Below are 26,029 nucleotides of genomic sequence, written 5' to 3' on the forward strand. Positions count from 1 at the left end.
CTCTAACACCAGGTCCCAGTAGAAATTAACAGTAACAATGGAATGTATACCCATGAGCTTACGTTCAGCATAACCTAGAAGGGAGGCCATCCTGTTCTCCAGTCTTAAATTCTAAGTTTGTTTGGGCACACATTAAGTGGTCTTATGTTATCTTTGTCCTTTGGAATGTTAGTATTTTCAATTATTTATAAAAGTTTTATATAATTTTGGAAGTGGGGAAATGGAAAGTTTTAAGAAGACTTTATTCAAGAATATATCTGTAATATATTTAAATGTGTTTAAACAGTGCTCTTTATTTTCCTATGTGGTTTGTCTAAACAACAACAACAATATGGATGAGCCGTATTATTCACTTTGAAGTCACTAATTCTTAGAAATTTCACCTATGTTTTATTATACTATAGTATCTCAGCTTTACCAGGACTGTCAAAACATAATAGCTTATCTCACATCTAGTGGCTATATCTGTACCGTACAATATGTGTGACAGAAATTGTCACCAGTTGTGAAATGTCTTCTTTCCAGCTTCCTGTGTGCATCTCTGATGCCATGATAGATTTACCAAGTACACGGAGATATGTGGGAATATTTTATTATTTTTATGCTATCAACCCATTTCTGAAATGTTTTACTATGGATTTTATCCTCTTACATTCTCATCCATAGTTTCAAACGGAACCCTCTTAAAACTCACTGTGTCTTAAATGAGACAGTGTGATAATCAACACTGGGAATAGTTTAGCAGCCAGATACCTGGTTTGGTTTTGCCTAAGTACGGCATTCTTACATGAATACACATATAAAAACATAATGAAATTTATCTGCATGTACCCTTCCCCCAACTCTAAACAATTTTTATAGTAGTCAGCAGCTTCAGATCCTATCTGCATCCAAATACATACATACCCTGCTCTTACCAACAGGCTAAGCTTCCCTGATCTTAAGGAAGATTACACTTAGCCAGATTCTCTTCAAAAATACTCTCAGATATGCTCTGAGCTAGTTGTGGGTTTAAGTAAAAAGTCAAAAATATGTTGTCAAGTAAGGATTAAAAGAGAATCCCATATTTGTATCTTAAGTGTGTATATAATCAAGCAAGCTTATCATTAAAACCAGACGGATTACATCAAGGGAAAATCTTAATATAAAGGTGATTATATAATCTAGCATATCTATCAAAATAGAATGTATCAAACTATGGTTTGATGAGCTCTTGTGGAAACATATTATTACATCCTCCACAAGAGCTCATCAAACCAGGCTGGCTAATCATCTGTTTAAAGGACAATCCCTTAGGAAGGCTGGTTCATATTAAACCAAGATAAAGGGATGGAAAGGATAATTATCCATTTAATGAAATAATGTACCTTTCTTCCCAGAATTCTTCAGTGCACCTCTATAATTGCCATGAAGTTCTTGTGGATATTCCCTTCCTTCTGAGCACTGTAACTCTGCTTCTTTCTTATCTTCTGTCCTTTACTTCAGATACTGTCAGAACTCACTTGTTATGGATTACCTTGTTGCTGTTTGTATTTTGATAATAAGTCTGTGTACTGAAGAGGGGCTGCCTCTGACAACAAGTAGATCACATACTCAGATTATTCCATGTGTACCTTTTTTCCCTTTTAACCAGCCAAATAAAGGCTAGAGGGTATGATTGGGCAGTGGAAGGGAAAGTTAGGGCTTGAAGATTTAGAGAAGAGAGCGCAAGGGGGACAAGAGAAAATGAGATAGGGGAGAGACAGGAAGATGGAGAAAGAGGAGGTAGAAGATGGAACAGAACCACATAGCCTGGAGGACCCACAAGTAGCAGGAGATCTAATAGCTAGGGGATAGAGTATTGTTGTGGTATGTCTGTCCAATCTAGGTGTGTAGCTTATAAATATTAGAAATGAATTGCATGTTATTTGCACAGGTATATTTTGGGTTGGTAATTTACCAATACATATATTAAATATTGAGGCTGTTGGATGTTTTTCATCTGAGCCAACTAAAGTAAGCAGGAGAAAGAGCACAGTCTCTCGACGGTCGTTAGAGGTTTGGCAGAGCTATCCCTAAAGGGTTGGGGGAACAATCATAGCTCCCAAGGGTTAGAGAAACAGCTGGCCACTGGCAGAGTTTGTTGCGAGTGGGATCAGCAGCAGCATGTTCTTGGAGCCTAGCTGAGAGCATGTTTTCAAGAAGATGATAGCATGGAATAAAAAACAAAACAAAACAAAGCAAAACAAAACATGCAACACTTACTTGTGCTTTTTCTAACATTCTGAGTTTTCTTATTTTTCTATTTTTGTCAGGTTGCCAATCTCTATACCTCTCTTACCTCCTCTTCTGTATCTTTATCCTCTGTGCATCTACAGAGAGTTAGTATGCCTGCTGTGGAGCTTTGTTTAAGACTCAAAATTATCCACGAGGTTCTTTTTTATTCAAACCTCGATAGCTTTTATTAAAGAGACTAACATCATGAGAAGTAAATACCAATTTGGCTGGATCTGCAATCATCATGGAAGAAAGTATATAGTATTTTCTCAACCCTTGAGCAGAACCAACAGGATGTTGGTCTCCTTGATTGCTGATGTTTGTTGTAGTCATAAAACTTGTTTGCAGAACAATGTACATATTTTACTTCATGTTCCTACTTAGGAGAATGTTCTCCCTGACAAGATTAATGTCTCCATGATAATCAGACACAGCATTATTACAGGAAGAGAGGAAGTATCCAGGGGTCCTCAGCAATGTGGAGAAACTGAGACCTTAGGACAGCCATTAAGGCTGTGGGAAAACCTCTCTGAAAGCACAAGTTCAGCATAAGCTCAACAACTTCAGTTCTGTACAAGATTTTTTAACTATGCAAAATATAAGGGTGCAATATAAGTTGTATGATAGGCTTCAAGGATGTGAAAGAACAAAAGTAGCTCCATTAATGAGTCAGCTTAGTCAGAGTGATATTAACAAAGAATACATGATTTGGTAAATAGAGGGGAAAGTTAGATGATGAAAGAGAAAGAAATAATTAAAAAGCAAGGCACATACAGATCCTTGTGCAATATTAGTGGTTAAATTGTGGTCTTTTCTAAAGAAAGTATCAACAACTACATTTGATCCAGATATTCTACTCCCTAAGAAGGTAGTTATATGTGCAAGCCGAATAGAAGTTGTGGACAATCACTAGAAAGTTCCAGATACCAAGAAAGTAAGAGGCTTCCAGCTAGGTCCTGGGATAGGGCCCATCCACTTAACACCAATATTTTAACCCAAATTTTGCTCCTGTCTAAAGGAAATAAAGGGACATAGAATAGAGCAGAAACTGAAGGAAAAGTTACCCAGAAACTGCCCCACCTGGTATCCATCCCATATAGAGGCACCAAACTCAGATATTATTGTGGATGCCAAGAAGTGCTAGCTGACTGCAGCATGATATAACTGTTTCCTGAGAGGCTCAACCAGAGTCTTACTTATATAGATGCAGATCATTGTAGCCAATCCTCAGACTGAGCATGGGAACTTCAGTGAAGGAGTTACTGGAAGGGGAGTTGAAGAGGTTTGCAACCCCATATGAAAAACAATATTATCAATCATCCAGATTCCACATCTTTCCCAAGGCCTAAACCAGCAAGCAAAGTGTACACATGGATGAAATATGACCCCAGAAACATATGGAGCACAGAATGGTCTTAGCTGGCATCAATGAAAAAAGAGATTCTTGGTCCTGTGTAGGCTTGATGCCCCAGGGTAGGGGAATGCTAGTGAGGTGATGTGGGAGTAGGTGAGGTAGCACCATCATAGAAGCAGGGGGAGGAGTTATGGTATTCAGAGTTTTTGGAGGGGAAATTGGGAAAGAGGATAACATTTGAAATGTAAATAAAAAATTCTAATACAAACAAAGGAAAAAAAGAACAAAAAGTAAAAGAAAAGATGATGGTTTAAAGATACTTCCTGGAATTGATTAATAATTTCAAATAATAAGCTTTAGTTACTGAGATAAAAAAATCCAAAGATTAAAAAAAATACGTTGAGGAAGATGAGGAAAATAAAAATAGGCTTCACCAAATCCCAAGCTTAACTCTCAGAAGTGCGGACAATCCAGTGAACTCACTACAGACCACATGATAAACAACTCAGCAAAGTGGTTGTGTATAAAATTACCTCAAATAAATCAGTAGCCATCCTGTACTCAAAGGATAAACAGGCTGAGAAAGAAATTAGGGAAATGATTCCCCTCACAATACTCCCAAATAATATAAAATACCTCAGTGTGACTCTAACCAAGCAAATCAAAGATCTGTATGATAAGAAATTCAAGTCTCTGAAGAAAGAAATTGAAGATCTAAGAAAATGGAAAGACCTCCCATGCTTATGGATTGACGGGATTAATATAGAAAAAAATGGCCATTTTACCAAAAGCAATCTACAGATTCAATGCAATCCAACTTCCCATCAAAATTCCAGAAAGAGAAATTTGCAAATTTATTGGGAGTAAAAAAAAAAGTATATTGTAATCTCACTCAACAGCAAAAGATCTTCCGGGGGACTCACCATCCCTGACCTCAAGCAGTATTACAGAGCAACAATGATTAAAAACTGTATGATATTGATACAGAGATAGGCACGTCGATCAGTGGGATAGAATTGAAGACCCAGAAATGAACCCACACACCTATGGTCACTTGTTCTTTGACAAATGAGCTAAAATCATCCCGTGGAAAAAAGATAGCATTTGCAACAAATGGTGCTGGTTCAACTGGAGGTGAGCATGCAGAAGAATGCAAGTCAACCCATTCTTCTAGACCTGTACAAAGCTTAAGTCCAAGTGGATCAAGGACATCCATATCAAACCAGATACACTCAAACTAATAGAAGAAAAAGTGGGGAAGAGTCTTGATCACATGGGTACTGGGGAAAATTTCCTGAACAAAACACCAATGACTTATGCCATCAGATCAAGAATCGACAAATGGGATCTCATAAAACTGCAAAGCTTCTGTAAGGTGAAGGACACTCTCATTAGGACAAAACGACAAACAAATGATTGGGAAAAGATTTTTACTAATCCTACATACGATAGAGGACCAATATACAAAATATACAAAGAACTCAAGAAATTAGATTTCAGAGAGCCAAATAACCCTATTAAATGTTGGGCACAAAGCTAAACAAAGAATTCTCGGCTGAGGAATATTGAATGGCTGAGAAGTACCTAAAGAAATGCTCTAGATCCTTAGTCATCAGGGATATGCAAACCCAAACAACACTGAGATTCCACCTCACACCAGTCAGAAAGGCTAAGACTAAAAACTCAGAAAATAACATATGCTTCCAAGGATGTGGAGAAAGAGAAACACTCCTCCATTTTTGGTGGGATTGAAAATTCAAACAACCACTCTGGAAATCATTCTGGAGATCCCTCCGAAAATTGGACATTGCAGTACCTGAGGACCTAGCTATACCACTCCTGGAGATATAACCAAAAGATGCTCCAACATACAGCAAAGACACATGTTCCATTATGTTCATAGCAGCCTTTTTTATAAAAAACAGAAGCTGGAACAAACCCAGATGCCCTTCAACAGAGGAATGGATAAAGATAATGTGGTACATCTACACAATTGAGTACTACTCAGCTATCAAAACAATGACTTCATGAAATTCATAGGCAAATGGATTGAACTAGAAAGTATCATACTGGGTGAGGTAACCCAATCAGAAAACAAAACAAACAAACAAACAACAACAACAAAAAAAAATGGTACTCGTTCACTCTTAAATGGATATTCACCTAAAAGCTAGAATTATCTAAGATACAATCCGTAGACCACATGAAGTTCAAGAGGAAGGATGACCAAAGTGCAGACGCTTTACTCCTTAAAAGGGGGAAGAAAAATATTCACAGGACGGGATATGGAGCCAAAGTTTGCATCAGAGACTGAAGGAATGGCCATTAATAGCCTGCACAAAATGTGCAGCCACCAAAACTAGATAAGATTGATGGAGCTTAGAAGTGCATGCTGATAGGAACCGTATATAGATATTTCCTGAGAGACACAGCCTGACCACGTGAAATACAGAAGCAAATGCTAGCAGCAAATCATTGGACTGAGCAAGGTACCTCATTGGCAGAATTAGAGAAAGGATTGAAAGAGCTGGAAGAGCTTGCAACCCCATAAAAACAACAATGCCACTCAAGCAGAGCTCCCAGGGACTATACCACTACCCAAAGAAGACCCATGGCTCCAACAGCATATATAGCAGAGAATCACCTTATTGGACATGAAAGGAAAGAAAAGCCCTTGGTCTTGCCAGGGTGAGGACGCAGAAGAGGGGCTGGGCTGGGAGTTGAGTACCCTTAGAGAAGAAGAGGAGGGGGAGGAGATAGGGGCCTTACAGACAGGAAACCAGGAAATCCGATTTAAAAAAAGTGTGCTTCAATACTATATGCATCAGCAAGAACTCATTAAATTGCATATATATATATATATATATATATATATATATATATATATATATATATATATCCACATTCTGTGCCTAGCAAACCACATAACTTGCTGTGTAAAAAAAGAAAAAGAAAGAAAAACCTCCAAAAAATAAAACTAACTTGGAGTCTAGTTCATTTGTTTTGTATTTCAGTTTTTCTTTTCACAAGTCAAGGGCTAGGCTCATTAAATGCTGATTGATGGAATGATCAAAAGGGAATCTGGGATAAATGATTAAATTGTTATGAAATTTCTAAGGACATAGCTCATGCAATTGTGGTACATAAAAGATTGAGCTTTGATCTGCAAGAGAGAACTATCTCCAGCAGATTACAAAGATGTCAGCTTGCATACATTGCTGACTTCTAGTCATTTTTCCAGGATTTTCATTCACCTCTTCCTCAGGACGTATTCTCTCTACCTGAGGCTAAACCTCAGCAAAAATTCTCCAGTAACAAACTAATGTCAGTGTAATAAAGGATATTCTCTCATTTTATAGGATTAGCATCCTTCATGAAAAGAAAGAAAGAAAGAAAGAAAGAAAGACATAAGAGAACTATGAAATCTCATTCTTTCCGTACAAACACATATTCAGAAACACACACATACATACACACACACACACACACACACACACACACACACACACACACACTCCTGCTATTTCATTTTTCTTCTCCTTCTTCTTCTTCTTTTGATAAAAATATATAAGCAGGAGTAGAAAAGGTGCTCAACACTTCAGATGAACCACCAACCCCCATAAAACAGCTGGATCTCCCAGCCCTTGATTTTTGATTCCTAATCTTCAAATGTTCTACAGAAATGAGTTACCCCTTTATGTCTCACAATCAACAGCATTTTGTATTCACCCCCCCCCCAAGAATGAAACTATACTCAATAGGTATGTGTAAAGTTAATTATATCTGAAATTTCTTTAGATTCTTTTCTATGTAAGCCTTAGATTAGTGTTTGATTGTTTGCAGGGACTTAGAGGAATGACTAAAAATTTCTACTCTACAAATTTTGCTTTCCATCAGTTATGCTCTATGCAGGCAAGGAGCTCCGCACTTATCATGACTGAAACACATAGAGAGTTTCTATCATGTTTAACTCTATCTGCTGAGTTGGGCCTAAAGACCTGGAAGTCCATAGATTCCTTTTTAGTCCTTCACATACACTCTCCCTTTTCTAGTTTTCATACTCTCTACTGACATCCCTACCTCTCTTTAGAAGGCATGTTTCACAAGTCATTAGAAAAAAAAAGCCATTCTTAAATACTCTTTCTTTCAAGCTCCTGTGAAGATAAAACTGTTGTCCTTGTGCAATGGTAACCACCTAGTGTGAGAATACATGTAGCCTTATCTTTCAACTTACTCTCATAATATCCTGTATTTAAAGTGCTTATAGTCTAGGCTCTGGGCAGTTTTCATTTCCTCTTTTAATTATACATTATAACCAATGTCTTAAATATTTGCCTCTGTATTCATGCTTGACACAATATTAAGCAGGAAATTCATATCCTTAATGATATCAATAAGATGATGAAATGCTTTGTAAGTCATTGTATATGATGTTCAAATACATACATCATTTTGTTTTGTTTTTACTCAGTTGGTTAAAATAAAATACCATGGACTGAATAACCTTTGACAGATCTTTGAATTTTTTGTCTTTGATTCTAGCAGTTAGAAATCAAGATGAAACTGTTTATTTTCTCCTCCAGTAAAGGGATGTCATCTTTGCTTGTTGAAGCTGACTTTCCAATTTTGTTCCTACATGACAGGGGAAGAGAAGAGTTAAAGGACTCCAGTGTCCTCTTTGGGATCAGGCCTCTAAACTATATGATCTCATTTGATCTAATTAATTTCCTACTTTAAATCTAACCCTAACTGAATAGGGAAAAATCAGGACCTCCACATCTAGGCTGAGGAATAGGGACAAAATTCTGTTCATAACAATATTTAGATAGTAAGGAACAAAACAAAAAATTAAAATTCATTGCAACAGCAACAACAACAAAATGAAATAAGCAATAGTGTAAATACCTCATTCTACTCGTATATCTTTATCATAAAACCAAAATCTATCCTTTATCATTGTAGAATAGCTCTTTAATACTGGATATGTTCCACTCTTGAGGAACTCATAGCTAATTGCTAAAAGTTTACAAGGGATCACAACAACATTATTATAAAATGGATAATGGAAGAGAAGAAAGAAATTATAAAAAGTTCATGCTTGTATGCAATGATACAATCCAGTTTAACCTGAAAAGTATCAATGCAGAGAGCAATCCCAGAGACTGAAGTTGCCAGGGCTGAGTGAAAACAAAAAGCAAAACAACAACAAAAATAAAACAAACAAAACAAAACAAAACAACAACAACAACAACAACAACAACAACAACAAAGTATTCTGGGGCATTCTTCCCCACCTGTGTGCTTCAGAATTCCTTCTGAAGGCTTCCTTGAGAGAAAACAGTGATATTATGGACATCCATTTTCAACTTAACCCTGTCTGGCAACTGTTAGATGTTGCACTTTGAAGATATTTCCTGCCTTGCTCTTTTTTATTTCTGTTTATGTTGACCCAGTACATAAAAAAATAAAAAGTATCTGACACCATAATTACTGCTTTTGAGAAATGTGCAAGGAGAAATCCAGACTGTTAACCTTTTACATTTGTGAGCTCTTAAAGAAGTGATGAAAGAGGGAAAATGCTGAGGCAAAGGAATAAAAGTCATTATGTGCCAGAGGCAGCTGAGCAACCACAAAGGGAAAGTCAGATGGGAACATCATTTTAATGTTGTATTAAATGAATTTCAGCATAGATTGACAACTTTATTTGTGCATCTTCTAATGTCCCTTATTTATTTCAACCAGCAAAAAATCAAATAGAAATGTTAGAATGCTTGCATGAGCATTGTGATGATTATATAGACAGTGTCCTGTTTAATATTGATTGTCAACTTAGCAGTATCTAAAGTAACCAAAGAGATAAGCCTGGAGGCATATCTGTGAGGCTTTATCCAGAATAGGTTAACTGAATTTAGAAACCTACCCTAAATGTGGGCAGCACCGTCTTATATCCTGAGGTCGTGGACTGGATACAAGGAAGGAAAGGAGCTGATCACCAGTATCCATCGCTCCCTGCTTTATGACTACCTTCAACTCTTTGGTGCATTCTTTGCCTTCCATGATTAACTGTAGCCTCAAACTATGACCATTTCTTCTTAAATTGCTTTGTTTGTCCATTACATCCAAGCAAAGGGAGAGCAAAACCATTTATTCAGAAACATGTAGACACATTTTATAACATGCAATGAAAGTTATATGATAAAATAAGAAGACAATAAAAAACTTTTATTAATATTTTGTCTGCCAACAAAATACTGACTTATGTCTCATGATTGAAAAATTACTCTGTAGAATATTTTGCAACTTTCTCTTGCAGGTGAATGGGTCAATTTTGTTTCCCTCTACTTATTACTAATATTTGTATCTTTCCTAGAAGATAGTCTAGTTATTGGCATTTTGTCTAGGCTCCTGACCTGCAGTTACCTAACAATAGTCAGGTATGCCTGACTTACTACAAAGGGGCTATTTGTACCCTCCTTATTCTCTCGATCTCTTCTCTTCTTGCTCCTCCTCTCTTCCGCACTCTCTCCTCTCCTCTTCTCTCTCTCTCTCTCTCTCTCTCTCTCTCTCTCTCTCTCGCTCTCTCTCTCTTTCTCTCTCTCTCTGCTTTTCTCTCAACTCCCCTCCCCATGTCCTAAACAAACTCTCTTCTACCTTTACTATCTACAGTATACTCATCTATTATCCCATTGCGTGGCTTGAAAGTCCTGCAGAGGCACCCCCTTCCTCCACAGCATACCAAACTCCACCAAACACATTCCTTTCTTTTCTTTATCTTATTATAAAGCAAAATATCTACTGTACTCAATCTGTATGAACCATATATCTACAAAAATTTGAATTTATATATGTTTCTAGTTGAAAAGTAGCCTCGTAATGACAGGGCTTTCTTCTGTGTGTGTTTCTAATAGATTAAATAGTTTATTACACTGAGGAAGGAGGTCCAGGAACATTTTTCACATGACCATTTGGAGAAAAATATTGATATTGTAGGTAAGAGAGAATTTTTATTCATTAAAATGTCTGTGTTGGGGTTGGGGATTTAGCTCAGTGGTAGAGCGCTTGCCTAGCAAGCGCAAGGCCCTGGGTTCGGTCCCCAGCTCCGAAAAAAAAAAAAGAAAAAAAATGTCTGTGTTGATATCTTAGTTGATAGAGTGCTTCCTTTGTTATCACCAGTTCTGCTGACACATACTTGTAACCTCAACATCTGGGAAATAGAGACAGACAGAATCTTAGAGCTCTCAGGCTATCCACACTATCCTATCTCCTAGCCAATGAGAGAATATCTCTCAAAGAACTAAATGGCATTTCTAAGGATGACATCACAAGTTGTCTTCTGGCTTCCATACACATATATGTGTGTGCTCAAGTGTTTGTGTATGTGTCTGTGTGTCTGTGTGTGTGTGTGTGTGTGTGTGTGTGTGTGTGCACTCGAGTTTATGCATGCATACGCATGTGTTTGTGTGTGAGCTTACTTCTCAGAAATGACCATCCTTGAAGTTTTCCCTTGGAGTGACAACAACAGCTTAGGCCAAGTTAGTCTGGTACTGGTGACTCTAAATAAGAGCAATGAAGAATTTCAGTTCTGCCAAACCAAACTGTCAGGCCAACACTTCCACATATGACTTTGACTCACAGGCATCTTCTCATCTCTGGACTGGTAACAATGTAAAATGAATTTACAAAGTGAAAATTTTTATGGGCTATTTATGAGTCTTATTTCTTCTAATTCTGTACCCTGGATTCTTATTCTTCAGAGCTGGAAGTGGAGTTTGCATCCTCCTGGGATAGCAAATGTGATTTTAAGCTGGCCATCTCATCATTACCACCAGATTACTAAAGTTATATTAAAATCAGAACAAGGAAAAGTGAATTCTAATAGAAAATTATTGATTCCACTAGGATGGATGTGAGTGAATCATGATTACAGAAGATTTCAAGGTAAACATTTTTACTAATTATACTTTCATTTTCTTTATCTTATTTCCACTTGTAAGAATCCATAATTTACAAATGATAAATTGGTTCTTTGTTTTTTTTGGGACATGGTCTTCGTTAGCCCCGTCTGGTCTTGAACATACACAAAGCTGACAGGGCATTGAATATTGGCCTCCCATCTCCTCTTCCAAGTGTAAGCCACTATTATGAGCTCAAAAGCATACTTTCCCTATGGGTGTACATAGATTTTATTAAAATGATACTAGTCCCTGATCCATTAATAAGCAGGTCAATGGCTTAATGGTGTGAACATACTAGGATCACACTGAATATTCTTCTTAAAACATAAGGAACACTTCAAGTACTACAATAAAATCTTTATGGAGAGGAAAATTCATGGAAAACAATAGAAGAAGGAAATGGGATTAAAAGGCTCTGCTTTTACCTCACTGATCCCAGCCCACAGCTCATTACTCCCAAACCCCTTGGGAAAGAGAACTCACCACCCACCTGGACAGGTGGGCACTCCTGGGACTGCAGAGCAGGAGAGACCACGAATACTGCCCTCCCCTGCCCACATCCCTGGCCCAAGAGGAAACTGTATAGGGCCTCTGGGAACCGGAAGACAGGGGCACTCGAGCAGCAAGTCCCCAAAGGTCCAGACACTGCCCGGACTTGAAGGGACCGATTGAGAGTTCTCTGAAGCCAAATCTCGTGGGAGGGAGAGCTAAACCTTCAGGGGAGTAGACACACCTGGGAAGCCAGAAGAGACTACACTCTGCCCACATTTCTGACTCCAGATGGAAACACCTAATGGCATGAGACCCCAGTGCACAGGGGCTCCAGGAAAAGGCTGTGCAGGCCCTTCTGGTTGCCGCCCTCTGCAGAGCTCAAAAGCAGCTACCCCACGAGCAACTTGAGACTCGGGACCACAGGTAAGACCAACTTTTCTGCTCCAAGCAACCTGCCTGGTGGACTCAGGACACACAGAGGCAAAATTCCTCTGGGAAGTGACACTTATGATTTTTACCTGGAGCCCAACTTCACTGATCCGAGCCCACAGCTCACTGCTCCCAAGCACCTTGGGAGAGAGAGCTCACCATCCGAACAAGTGGCCACTCCTGAGACTGCAGAGCAGGAGAGACCACGAATACTGTCCACACCTGCCCACATCCCTTGCCCAAGAGGAAACTGTATAGGGCCTCTGGGAACCAGAAGATGGGGCACTCGAACAGCAGGTCCCCACAGTCCAGACACTGCCTGGACCGCAAGGGACCAATCAACAGTTCTCTGCACCCAAATCCCATGGGAGGGAGAGCTGAACCTTCAGAGGGGCAGACACGCCTGGAAAGCCAGAAGAGACTACACTCTCCTCTCATTTCTGACTCCAGAGGAAAACACCTAATGCCATTTAGGACACCAGAGCATGAGGGCTCCCGGAAAAGGTGGTGCAGGCCCTCCTGGTTGCTGCCCTCACAGAGAGCTCAAAAGTAACCCCCCACGAGCAAATTGATCCTTGGGACCACAGGTAAGACCAACTTTTCTACTTCCAAGTGACTTGCCTGATAGAATCAGGACACAGGCCCACAGAAACAGCTGAAGACCAGTATACAGGAAAGACTACTTGCCCGAAAGGAGAACACTCTGTTCCCACAACCGGCTGAAAGAAAACAGGAAAACAGATCTACAGCACTCCTGACACACAGGCCTATAGGACGGTCTAGCCACTGTCAGAAATAGCAAAACACGGTAACACCAGAGACAACCTGATGGCAAGATGCAAGCTCAGGAACCCAAGCAACAGAAACCAAGACTAAATGGCATCATCAGAGCCCAGTTCTCCAACCAAAGCAAACACTGAATATCCAAACACACCAGAAAAGCAAGATCTAGATGTAAAATCACATTTGATCATGATGCTGGAGGACTTCAAGAAAGACAGGAAAAACTCCCTTAGAGAAACGCAGGAAAACATAAATAAACAAGTAGAAGCCTATAGAGAGGAACCATAAAAATCCCTGAAAGAATTCCAGGAAAACACAATCAAACAGGTGAAGGAATTAAAAATGGAAATAGGAGCAATAAAGAAAGCACAAAGGGAAACAACTAGAAATATAGAAAACCAAAGGAAGAGACAGGGAGCCGCAGATACAAGCATCACCAACAAAATACAAGAGATAGAAGAGAGAATCTCAGGATCAGAGGATTCCATAGAAATCATCGATACAATGGTCAAAGATAATGTATAACAGAAAAAGCTACTGGTCCAAAAAATACAGGAAATCCAGGACTCAATGAGAAGATCAAACCTAAGGAAAATCGGTATAGAAGAGAGTGAAGATGCCCATCTCAAAGGACCAGTAAATATCTTCAACAAAATCATAGAAGAAAACTTCCCTAACCTAAAGAAAGAGATGCCCATAAACATACAAGAAGCGTACAGAACTCCAAATAGATTGGACTAGAAAAGAAAATCCTCCCATCACATAATAGTCAAAACACCAAATGCACAAAATAAAGAAAGAATATTAAAAGCAGTAAGGGAAAAGAGTAAAGTAACGTATAAAGGCAGATCTATCAGAATCATACCAGACTTCTCACCAGAGACTATGAAAGCCAGAAGTTCCTGGACAGATGTTATACAGATCCTAAGGGAAGACAAATGCCAGCCAAGGTTACTGTATCCTGCAAAGCTCTCAATCATCATGGATGGAGAAACCAAGATGTTCCATGACAAAACCAAATTTACATAATATCTTTCTACAAATCCAGCCCTACAAAGTATAGTAAATGGTAAAGCCCAACATAAGGAGGCAAGCTACACCCTAGAAAAAGTAAGAAACTAATCGTCTTGGCAACAAAACAAAGAGAAGAAAAGCCCAAAACATAATCTCATATCCAAATATGAATATAACAGGAAGCAATAATCACTATTCCTTAATATCTCTCAACATCAATGGTCTCAACACCCCAATAAAAAGACACGCTTTAACAAACTGGATATGCAATGAGGACCCTGCATTCTGCTGCCTACAGAAAATACAGCTCAGAGACAAAGACAGACATTACCTCAGAGAAAAAGGCTGGAAAGCAACATTCCAAGCAAATGATCTGAAGAAGCAAGCTGGAAGTAGCCATTCTAATATTGAATAAAATCGATTTTCAATTAAAAGTCATCAAAAAAGTTAAGAAAGGCCACATCATATTCATCAAAGGAAAAATCCACCAAGATGAACTCTCAATCCTAAATATCTATGCTTCAAATAGAAAGGCACTTACATACATAAAAAAAAATGCCTTATTAAAGCTCAAAGCACATATTGCACCTCACACAATAATAGTAGGAGATATCAATACACCACTCTCATCAATGCACAGACCATGGAAACAGAAATTAAACAGAGACATAGATAGAGTAAGAGAAGTCATGAACTAAATAGATTTAACAGATATTTTAGAACATTCTATCCTAAAACAAAAGGATATACCTTCTTCTCACCGCCTCATGGGGCTTTCTCCACAATTGACCATATAATTGCTCATAAAACAGGCCTCAACAGATGCAGAAAGATAGAAATAATCCCATGCATTCCTATCGGACGACCACAGGCTAAAGCTAGTCTTCAATAACAATAAGGGAAGAATGCCCACATATACATGGAAGTTGAGCAATGCTCTACTCAATGATAACCTGGTCAAGGAAGAAATAAAGAAAAAAATTAAAGACTTCTTAGAATTTAATGAAAATGAAGGCACAACATACCCAAAGTTTTGGGACACAATGAAAGCTGTGCTAAGAGGAAAAGTCATAAGTCTGAGTGCCTGCAGAAAGAAACAGGAAAGAGCACATATCAGCAGCTTGACAGCACACCTAAAAGCTCTAGAACAAAAAAAAAGCAAATACACCCAGGAGGAGTAGAAGGCAGGAAATAATCAAACTCGGGGCTGAAATCAACCAAGTAGAAACAAAAAGGACCATAGAAAGAATCAAGAGAACGAAAAATTGGTTCTTTGAGAAAATCAACAAGATAGATAAACCCTTAGCCAGACTAACAAGAGGACACAGAGAGTGTGTACAGATTAACAAAATCATAAATGAAAAGGGAGACATAACTACAGAATCAGAGGAAATTTAAAAAAAATCATCAGATCCTACTGCAAAAGCCTATATTCAACAAAACTTGAAAATCTACAGGAAATGGACAAATACAAATACCTACACAAATACCAGTTAAATCAGGAAGAGATAAACCATTTAAACAACCCCATAACTCCTAATGAAATAGAAGCAGACAATAGAGGTTCTCATACCAATACTATCAAAACTATTCCACAAAATTGAAACTGATGGAGCACTACCAAATATCCTTCTATGAAGCCACAATTACTCTTATACCTAAACCACGCAAAGACCCAACAAAGAAAGAGAACTTCAGACCAATTTCCCTTATGAATATCGATGCAAAAATACTCAATAAAATTCTGGCAAACGAAATCCAAGGACACATTAAAACAATCATCCACCATGATCAAGTTGGCTTCATCCCAGGTATGCATGGATGGTTCAATATATGGAAAACCATCAATGTAATCCATTATATAAACAAACTGAAAGAATAAAACCACATGATCATTTCATTAGATGCTGAGAAAGCATTTGACAAAATATAACACCCCTTCATAATAAAAGTTCTGGAAAGAATAGGGATTCAAGGCCCATACCTAAACATAGAAAAGCTATATACAGCCAACCAGTAGCTAACATTAAACTAAATGGAGAGAAACTTGAAACGATCCCACTAAAATCAGGGATTAGACAAGGCTGCCCACTCTCTCCCTACTTTTTCAATATAGTTCTTGAAGTTCTAGACAGAGCAATAAAACAGCAAAAGGAGATCAAGGGGATTCAAATTGGAAAAGAAGAAGTGAATATATCACTATTGGCAAAAGAAATATTATATTTAAGTGATCCCAAAAGTTCCACCAGAGAACTACTAAACCTGATAAATACATTCAGCAAAGTGGCTAGATATAAAATTAACTCAAATATATCAGTATCCTTCCTCTACACAACAGAGAAACAAGCCGAAAAAGAAATTAGGGAAACAACACCCTTCATAATAGTCCCAAAAATATAAAATAACTTGGTGTGACTTGTGACCAAGCAGATAAAAGATCTGTATGATAAGAACTTCAAGCGTCTGAAGAAAGAAATTGAAGAAGACCTCAGAAGATGGAAAGATCTCCCATGCTCATGGATTTGCAGGATTGATATAGTAAAAATGGACATTTTACCAAAAGCGATCTACAGATTCAATGCAATCCCCATCAAAATACCAATGCAATTCTTCAGAGAGCTAGACAGAACAATTTGCAAATTCATCTGGAATATCAAAAAACCAAGGATAGCTAAAACTATCCTCAACAATATAGGACTTCTCGGGGAATCACTATCCCTGAACTCAAACAGTATTACAGAGCAATCGTGATGTAAACTGCATGGTATTGATATAGAGACAGACAGATAGACCGGTGAAATAGAATTGAAGACCCAGAAATGAACCCACACACCTATGGTCATTTGATTTTTGACAAAGGAGCCAAAACCCACCAATGGAAAAAAGATAGCATTTTCAGCAAATTGTACTGGTTCAACTGGAGGTCAGCATGTAGAATAATGAAGATCGTTCCATGCTTATCACTCTGTACAAAGCTTAAGTCGAAGTGGATCAAGGAACTCCACATCAAACCAGATACACTCAAACTAATAGAAGAAAAAGTGGGGAAGCATCTCAAACACATGGGCATTGGAGAAAATTTCCTGAACAAAACACAAATGGCTTATGCTCTATGATCAAGAATCGACAAATGCTATATCATGAAACTGCAAAGTTTCTGTAAGGCAAAGGACACTGTGGTTAGGACAAAATGGCAACCAACAGATTGGGAAAAGATATTTACCAATCCTACAACAGATAGAGGTCTTATATCCAAAATATACAAAGAAGTCAAGAAGTTAGACTGCAGGGAGACAAATAAACCTATTAAAAATGGGATTCAGAGCTAAACAAAAAATTCACAGCTAAGGAATGGCGAAAGACTGAGAAAGACCTAAAGAAATGTTCAACATCTTTAGTCATAAAGAAAATGCAAAACAACCCTGAGATTTCACCTCACACCAGTGAGCATGGCTAAGGTCAAAAACAGGTGACAACAAATGCTTTTGAGGATGTGGAGAAAGAGTAACACTCCTCCATTGTTGGTGGGATTGCAGACTGGTAAAACCATTCTGGAAATCAGTCTGGAGATTCCTCAGAAAATTGGACACTGAACTACCTGAGGACCCAGCTATTCCTCTCTTGTACATACACCCAAAAGATGCCCCAACATATAACAAAGACACGTGCTCCATTATGTTCATAGCAGCCTTTCTTATAATAGCCAGAAGCTGGAAAAATCCCAGACGCCCTTCAACAGAGGAATGGATACAATAAATGTGGTACATCGACACAATGGAATTCTACTCAGCTATCAAAAACAATGACTTTATGAAATTCATAGGCAAATGGATGGAACTGGAAAATATCATCCTGAGTGAGGTAATCCAATCACAGAAAAACACATATGGTATGCACTCAATGATAAGTGGCTATTAGCCCAAATGCTTGAATTACCCTAGATAGACAGAACACATGAAATTCAAGAAGGTTGACCAAAATACGAATGCTTCACTCCTTCTTTAAAAGGGGAACAAGAATACTGTTGACAGAGAATAGGGAGGCAAAGTTTAGAGCAGAGGCTGAAGGAACTACCATTCAGAGCCTGCCCCACATGTGACGCATACACATACAGCCACCAAACCAGATAAGATGGATGAAGCAAAGAAGTGCAGGCCGACAGGAACCAGATGTAGATCTCTCCTGAGAGACACAGGCAGAATACAGTAAATACATAGGTGAATGCCAGCAGCAAACAACTGAAATGAGAATGAGACCCTTGTTGAAGGAATCAGAGAAAGGACTGGAAGAGCTTGAAGGGACACAAGTCCCCATATGAACAAAAATGCTAAGCAACCAGAGCTTCCAGGGACTAAGCCACTACCCAAAGACTATACATGGACTGACCCTGGGCTCCAACCTCATAGGTAGCAATGAATGGCCTAGTAAGAGCACCAGTGGAAGGGGAAGCTCTTGGTCATACAAAGACTGAACCCCCAGTGAACGTGTTTGTTGTGGGGAAGGTTGTAATGGTGGGAGCATGGGGAGGGGAACAGCCATATAGAAGGTGAGGGGGAGGGTTTAGGGGGATGTGGGCCAGGAAACCAGGAAGTGTAATAACAATAGAAATGTAAATAAGAAATACTCAAGTTAATAAAGATTAAAGGAGAAGGAGGAGGAAGAATGGGAGGAGGAGGAAATGAAGTATTGCAAAATCTAAGACTTACAAAGAAACTTAATGCTTGTCAGTTATTTTGTTTCTTCTTATTAGTTTCCTCAGCTAATAGTCACTTTATTGTCATCTGAAGAATGAAGAGGAATTTTATAGCACTGTAGGCATTTATTCCATTGGAATAATGAATAAAGTCTTAAGTTTTTTCTTCCTACCTAAATTGTATTCATTTTACATTCTGATGCCAGTTACTCTTCTGTCCTCTGCTGCAAGTACCCTTACTTCCCTATCTTCCCACATCGGACTACTCCTCTTTTTCTGTTCAGAAAAATGGTAGGCTCCATTGGATATCAACCAGTCATGTCATATTAGGTTGCATTAAGAATAGGCACTTCCTCTTCTATTAAGACTGTACAAGGCAACCTAGTAGAAGGAAAGAATCTCAAAGGGAGACAACAGAGTAAGAGACTATTCCTGTTCCCACTTTTAAGATCAACTTATACAACTGCAACATATCTTCAGGGGATGTAGTATTCTCTCCTTGGTGATTCGATCTCTGTGCGCCCCTATGTAGTGAAGTTAGTTTAATCTGTGGGTTTTCTGTCAGTCTCATTCCCAACTAGATTGCTTTAGAAATGTAATCACTCCAACTCTGTAACAGTTGGATCCCCTCCCTCCCCCCATTTTGGATAGTTTTCTGAATCTGTCTCTTTTCATGTAGTTTGGAGACAACAGCAAGTCTTTCTTATTTTCACTGTCTCTCATATTTATCACACCAGTAATAAAACAATAAGAATAGTCCCTCAGTTGTGTTTTTTAAGATAAGGAGATGGCAGAACTACCACAGAATATAAATAAAGCATTATCGCACTACCAGATAACTCAGTGTATGGGAAAACTTAGAAAGAAAGCATGTTGGAATGTCAGGAGTAAGAGGAAGAGAATCAAGATTAGCATATGGAAAAGTCAGTTAGCAGAGAAACCCCTCCCTCGAAGGCTCCTTGTTATCAAAAATAGCATGTGCAAAGTCAGACCCTGGTAAAGGATGCAAATGATCAATAAGGGACATGACTCTATAGGTACAGGGACTTGAGCATGAATCTGTCCTAACACACTGGTCAATTATCATGCTCAATAAACCCTTTCTCCTTCTTAAAAAACTGTCTGTTATCAACCCTATCCACATGCTCTCATCCAACTTTTTGTTCCAGGACACAAGAACATGAAAATCTCTGTGCGTGTCTGTTAGGATTGGATCCACCTCTTTAACAGAAGAGATTTCCATGTTATGAATCTCTCCTGTGAGTCAGCATGGAATGTCATGTTAAACATCTGAGCTTTCACAAAAGCATGAGACTTACACAATGAAATTGTAGGACCCTTGAATCTCTGCGTTTTCTAAATCTAGTCAGAGTTTACAAAATGCAAGTATCTATAGAGTCAGGCAGAGCTTCCAATAAAGGTAATGTAAGAATGTGCTGAAAGGAAAACACAGAAAAAATGCCAGGGCAGAATACAGGAATAATTCCCTATTAAAGAATTGTCATTGTTTAAAAGAATGATGTATTTCAAAGGTTAGCATATCAGCACTTTTCATTTAGCCCTTTTGAGTAAGGAAAGAGCAAGGGATGGGGCTGTACATCCATAATCCCAGCACTCAGAGGGTGGGCCAGCAGACCTGGGAGTCCACAGGGAAAAGCAAAAAACAAAACAAAAACAAAGCCTGACTATGCTACTGAGCTAGAGGATAGCCTTAATATGCTACTGGTCTAGAGGTTAAGGCCCCTTTCTGACCCTTACTGTGATATTATGGACTATGATATTTTCATGCTTCAGTTTCTACAAGTGTAGAGATTTGGCAAAGTAGTTCATATCAATGAGTAACCAGAGTTACTGAGGAGTTAAGCATAGTATTAGAAAAGTTAAATGTAGTGATTCTTGTCCTGTATTTTATGTATTCTTGGCAGTCATATTTTTGAAGTATACTATGACTGGTATAGGTATGTAAAGACCTACCCTAAAGACACTTCAGAGACAATCCTCTTGATAACCATCTTAATATTGTCCAAACAGATCAGGAAAAAGGATAATTAATGGTCTGAATGGTAGGAGACATTCCTGGATGTTCCATGGATTAGCTATCTGACCTATATGTAACTTCTTGAAGTGTCCATGCCCAAGGATTCAAAGACAGACTCCTATACTCCAAAGATTTATGTGGGAAATGTATTGGCCTGATATGTTGGAATGGGTATAAACTATTCAACTGGTGGTGAGTTGGTGACTAAATGGCCCATGAACTTGAAAAATATTCACTCTTCCTCTTCTTCTTCCTTCTCTTTGTCTTCTTTCTATCCCTTTTCTTCTTTGTTCTCCAATTCCTCTTCCTTTTAATTCTTTTCCTCCTCATTCTGCTCTTTTCTCCCTCCTGTCCTGCATGTCTGTACTTTCTGTTTCTACCCTCTTTCTTAGTCTCAGAATAAATGACATCAATATAATCTTATGGAACATATACTGTTATTCTAGTACTTTCAGCTGCTTCATCCCATGCATTCCTCATTTTTCATGATACTTTTCAGATTAAATAAATAGTTCTTTACATTCAAACCATACATAACACACCAAGAGAAAGGAAGAAAACACACATACACACACAGAAACACACACACACGCACACACAGAAACACACACACACATACACACAAACACAAGAACACAAAACAGTCATAAAAAGCATATAAAGAAAATGTGTGATTTGCACCTAAGGTATAGAAAAGATTGCATATATGCCAGCTTTGCTAGAACTCATTTCTATTATCCTACAGCACAGTCCATCTTAAGGTTAACTATGCAGTGGGGATGAACAGAATAAAAGTCTAGAATCCTATTATTGTAGCAGAAGATTGCAAGAAAAATAGAAGCATACACTTGATCACAAAAAATGTTGTGTGAGATTATGTTATAGAAACATATGTATATTTCCTCTGTTCATTTCTTCAACAATTATTACATATGGCAGGGCTGTGACTTCATAGTGTACTTAGTTATGGCTCTATTAGAAGGTTTTGTCCTGCCTATTGTGATAAAAATATTATTTAATAAAACTACCATAAGTGATTATTATCATTATTTCTTCTATAATTTCTGTAATTTCTCTGACTGGCTTATATCCACTAGGTATACCCTTTTTCCAAAGTATGATTCACATCTTTATTGAATGCTCACAATCAGCAATGTCATTATGAGAACCTATGTGCTACAAATACCTTGAAAACTAAAAAGTAAGGTGTCGTTTGCAAATTCTATTTTATTAAGGATTTACCAGGAAGGAATCACTGATAACAATACACGGTAACCTTCAAATGGCACTTGACTTCTGTGTATGTGAAGGCAGTGGACAAAGCCTTGTAATAACACATGAATTTCATAACTAATCATAATAATGAAAAGAAATAAAAGAAATAACAAAATTTCATTTTTAAAACAGTAGTATTCTTTGGCCAAGTAAAATATTCTAAGTCTTGCTAATGCCAAAGGGCAGTATCACTGTTTTGTAGTCAAGTCACTCTAGAAAGAATAGATTCTTCTAAGGAATAAACCAGCCTCTCAATAGTGAGGCCATGTACCCCAGCATTAGGGCTCTCACATCACATTTATCTGAAAGGCCTAGACAACGCCTATTTATAAACACAAGTAGTATTTATTCTTTACCAGACCTAAGTGATGACTACAGCAGCAAACATGGAATTACGTACTGCAAGCATCCTTCTGACATTCAGATGTATTTCTCATCTACATAATGGATGTCAGCATGGAACAAATAATAGCTAATTACAACAAGACAATTATAGGCAAATTAAACTCAACAAGTTTAGACTTAAGAATCAAATTGACACTGGTCCAGAATATGAATTATGACTCATATAGATTAACTATAAGGAATTTCATGTTGAAGTTGGCCAGCAGTGACTCTCTGCAGGGTACTACAGAGCATGCGCTGTCCCTTCAGGTGAGGCTGGCTTAAGGCTTCATGCTACCAACACTTACCATTCCTGGAGAGAAGAATAGCCAGAAAACTCTGAGGAGAAAACTTGAGGTAGAGCAAGAGGGCAGGGGCTTGTGCTGTCATAAAACTCAGTGTTACAATTTCCTTGGATGGAGCTGTATCTTTGTAGATAGCTGAAGATGAGAGGCTTGTGTTCTTGGCCACTGGGTATGGTTCTTGAAACATGTATGTAACAGAGGTGCCTGAATAAAAAAGTGCTGACATCTCTACAAATAAGAAGAAAAGATAGCATATTTTCAAATATCTAATCAATTGCTCTAAGAAGCTGTAATGCCTTTTCATTCATTCCTCTGCCTCTAGCACTCTGCGAGGGGAGTTAACACACACACACACACACACACACACACACACACACACACACACACACTCTTGATCACAGAAGTATATACACACATACAGCAAATGCACAAAAAAAGGGACAATAATTTAATCTATGTCCATCTAAGTCCATCTCAGTAGCCTTCATGAAATATGTATTGTGATTTATAGTATGTCTGCCAATATGTTGAAATACTTATTTTGCCAGGGTTCCGAATTCTCTAGAGATAACAGTATGTTTCATCTTTTTATGAACAGCTATGAAGGAAACACTGTTTTTTATAGTAGACTTCTAAGATTTGTGAACAAATATATGCCTGGGACAGTGTGTGTAAACCTTAGTTTACATTGATATGATAAGTTTCTCTTCTTCCCAAAGAAGGTAGCAGTCTTTCCTTCTTAAATCTCCGGCTATTTTTCTACCATGTGAAATTTTGTTAACAGTTTGTAGTAGTAACACCTCGGTAGCACTACACATTTGTGCATATTGTCTAGCGAACCTGCACTACTAGCTCAATTTTGGGAAACGTTCACAAATGACATTTTCTTTTTTATTAAACCTGCTTTATTAGTATTTCTTACATTAAAACTGCAAAGTAGACACTTTTGATCATGAAGATGTTGACTCATCATTGCTTGATACAGGTGTTTTCCTTATAAATATATGATGTGCCATCTGAGCTACTATTTTTCTAGTTAACAAAATTAAGCTTTGTCATAAGTTTGGGTTTATGTTCAAATGTACATGTTATTCACAATGTAGGAAAAGCATATTAGATATGAATAAATGTAATATGATTTCCTTCTTTTAAATGACAATAAATTAAAACTGAAAAAAAATTTTAGAAATGTCAAAAAAATTGACATTCTTATTCTGCTATTGGAGATAATTTTGACTAACTCTAATATGAAGATTTCAATGTAAAGCTGAATTCTGGAGTATGTGTAGATGCTTCTATTCACCCATTATTTATTTATTTATTTATTTATTTATTTATTTATTCATTTATTTAATATTTTAGGGCAAGAAATGATGGTGTTGGAGTAGATTTAGTTTTCTCATAGTTTAATTATAAATAAAAACTAAAGCAAATTCAGTGAATTTTACATATTATTGTTAGTTTATGTTTAAATAGTATAACATTTCAAATAAAGAGTAAGTGCAAGAATTTAGGGAGAAATTGTACAATGTGTATAGTGTTCACTGCGGGCTAAATAAGACCCTTTCTACAAAATTCCTGCATTTTCCGCACATTATCATTGTGAAAATCAAGAAAGTTTGAGGTTAAATACATAACTATTATCCACACAGGGATAATGGTAAAATAATGAGAATCTGAATCCAACCTGTTTCCACAGAGCTTCAGTGATAGATGAATTAAATAAGAGAAGAAAGTATTTATAATGGGAAATGTTGCAATGATTAACACTGATGCTTACAAACATTGATGACAAGTAAAGGAATGCTCATGACATGAAATAAAGGAAGTCTATGAGTAAATAAAACATATGCCATGATCTCCACTATATTAAACATAAGCAACATTTGTAAATAATTGTATGTGATTAAACCAGGTTTAATTTTCCAGATTTGTAGGGAAATTTCCCTTAATTAATTAATTGGCTAATAAAGATAACAAGAAGCTAATCACTGGGTCAAAAAGAAGAGGTAGGTCTTCCAGGCCTAAGAGAGGAAAAGGGGATGCGGGAGGAAGAAACAGATCTTCTTTTACAGGGAATAGACCCCAGAAACTGTTAGACCCAGTGATGACCTCTCCCACTAGATTTTCACCAGAGAATAATTGATGAGTTTTAGACAATAGATTCTGCACCCAGCAGTTGTGTCATTGTTGATTTTAAACAAAGATTGTCTGGTGTTTTCCATTTGTGGTGATTCAGGAGGCCAGGAGAGAAAGAAGATAGCGGGGGTGGAATTCTACCAGGCTTTTGGACAGGAAGATTGGGCAAAGGACATAGCTCCAGGGGAGAGGAAACTACAGTGGAATGCAAGCTAGTGAGAGTGCACTCGCAGCTGGCTGTCGGGTGGTGGGCTGGCAAGAGAGTGAACTTGGAGCTCTGGCAAGCCAGGCCAGAATAGGGGTGTAGTTAGGTCAGCCAGCTGGTGAGAGTGCTCTTAGAGAAGGTGAAGCTGCAGTCACAGAAGGACACTGGAGCAGCTTAACACCAAGCTAATCTCAAGGGAGTAAGCAAGGGGGGATACATGCTACACAGATTCCTGCATCAATTTAGAAATTCGTTATCTAGCACATTTAATGTGAATAATATTTAAGTGGGGCATTGGTTAGTCTGTCAACAATGGAATAGTGCTGAAGGCAAAAAAATGTGCATTGATAAATGAGAGTGAGGAATATGGATATACATAGGCGAAACAATCAATTCAAGGACACTAAGGTGGCTAGGAGGGTAAAGGTGTTTGCAGCCTAGCCTGAGGGGCCACATGGTAAAATAAAAGAAACTGTATCTACTCATATATACATATGCACATGCACTCGCACACATGAATAAACATAATTTAAATTTGTAAAATGAAATATTGGCTTTTGTAAGAGCATAATTTTACAATACAAAATTAATTCAAAATGCAACAAGGTCCTCAATAAAAAAGATAAAATTATAGAAAGATGATACTTAGAAAAAATACTTAGAAGAAACTATAGGTATAAATTTTCACTTCCTTGAATGCATCAATT

General features: G+C 37.8%; 1 protein-coding gene across 1 annotated transcript in view; it reads right to left on the reverse strand.

Annotated features, from left to right (window-relative positions):
• The window catches only part of Cntnap5bl1 (contactin associated protein family member 5B like 1), a 985,855-nt gene that overhangs the window by 105,973 nt on the left and 853,853 nt on the right, over nt 1-26,029 (reverse strand). The window contains 1 exon segment of the mRNA NM_001329899.4: nt 22,982-23,206. Coding sequence (NP_001316828.2) covers nt 22,982-23,206 — 225 coding nt within the window.

Source organism: Rattus norvegicus, chromosome 13 (assembly GCF_021556685.1).
Source record: "Rattus norvegicus strain SHRSP/BbbUtx chromosome 13, alternate assembly SHRSP_T2T, whole genome shotgun sequence".
NCBI classification, from domain to species: Eukaryota; Metazoa; Chordata; class Mammalia; order Rodentia; family Muridae; genus Rattus; species Rattus norvegicus.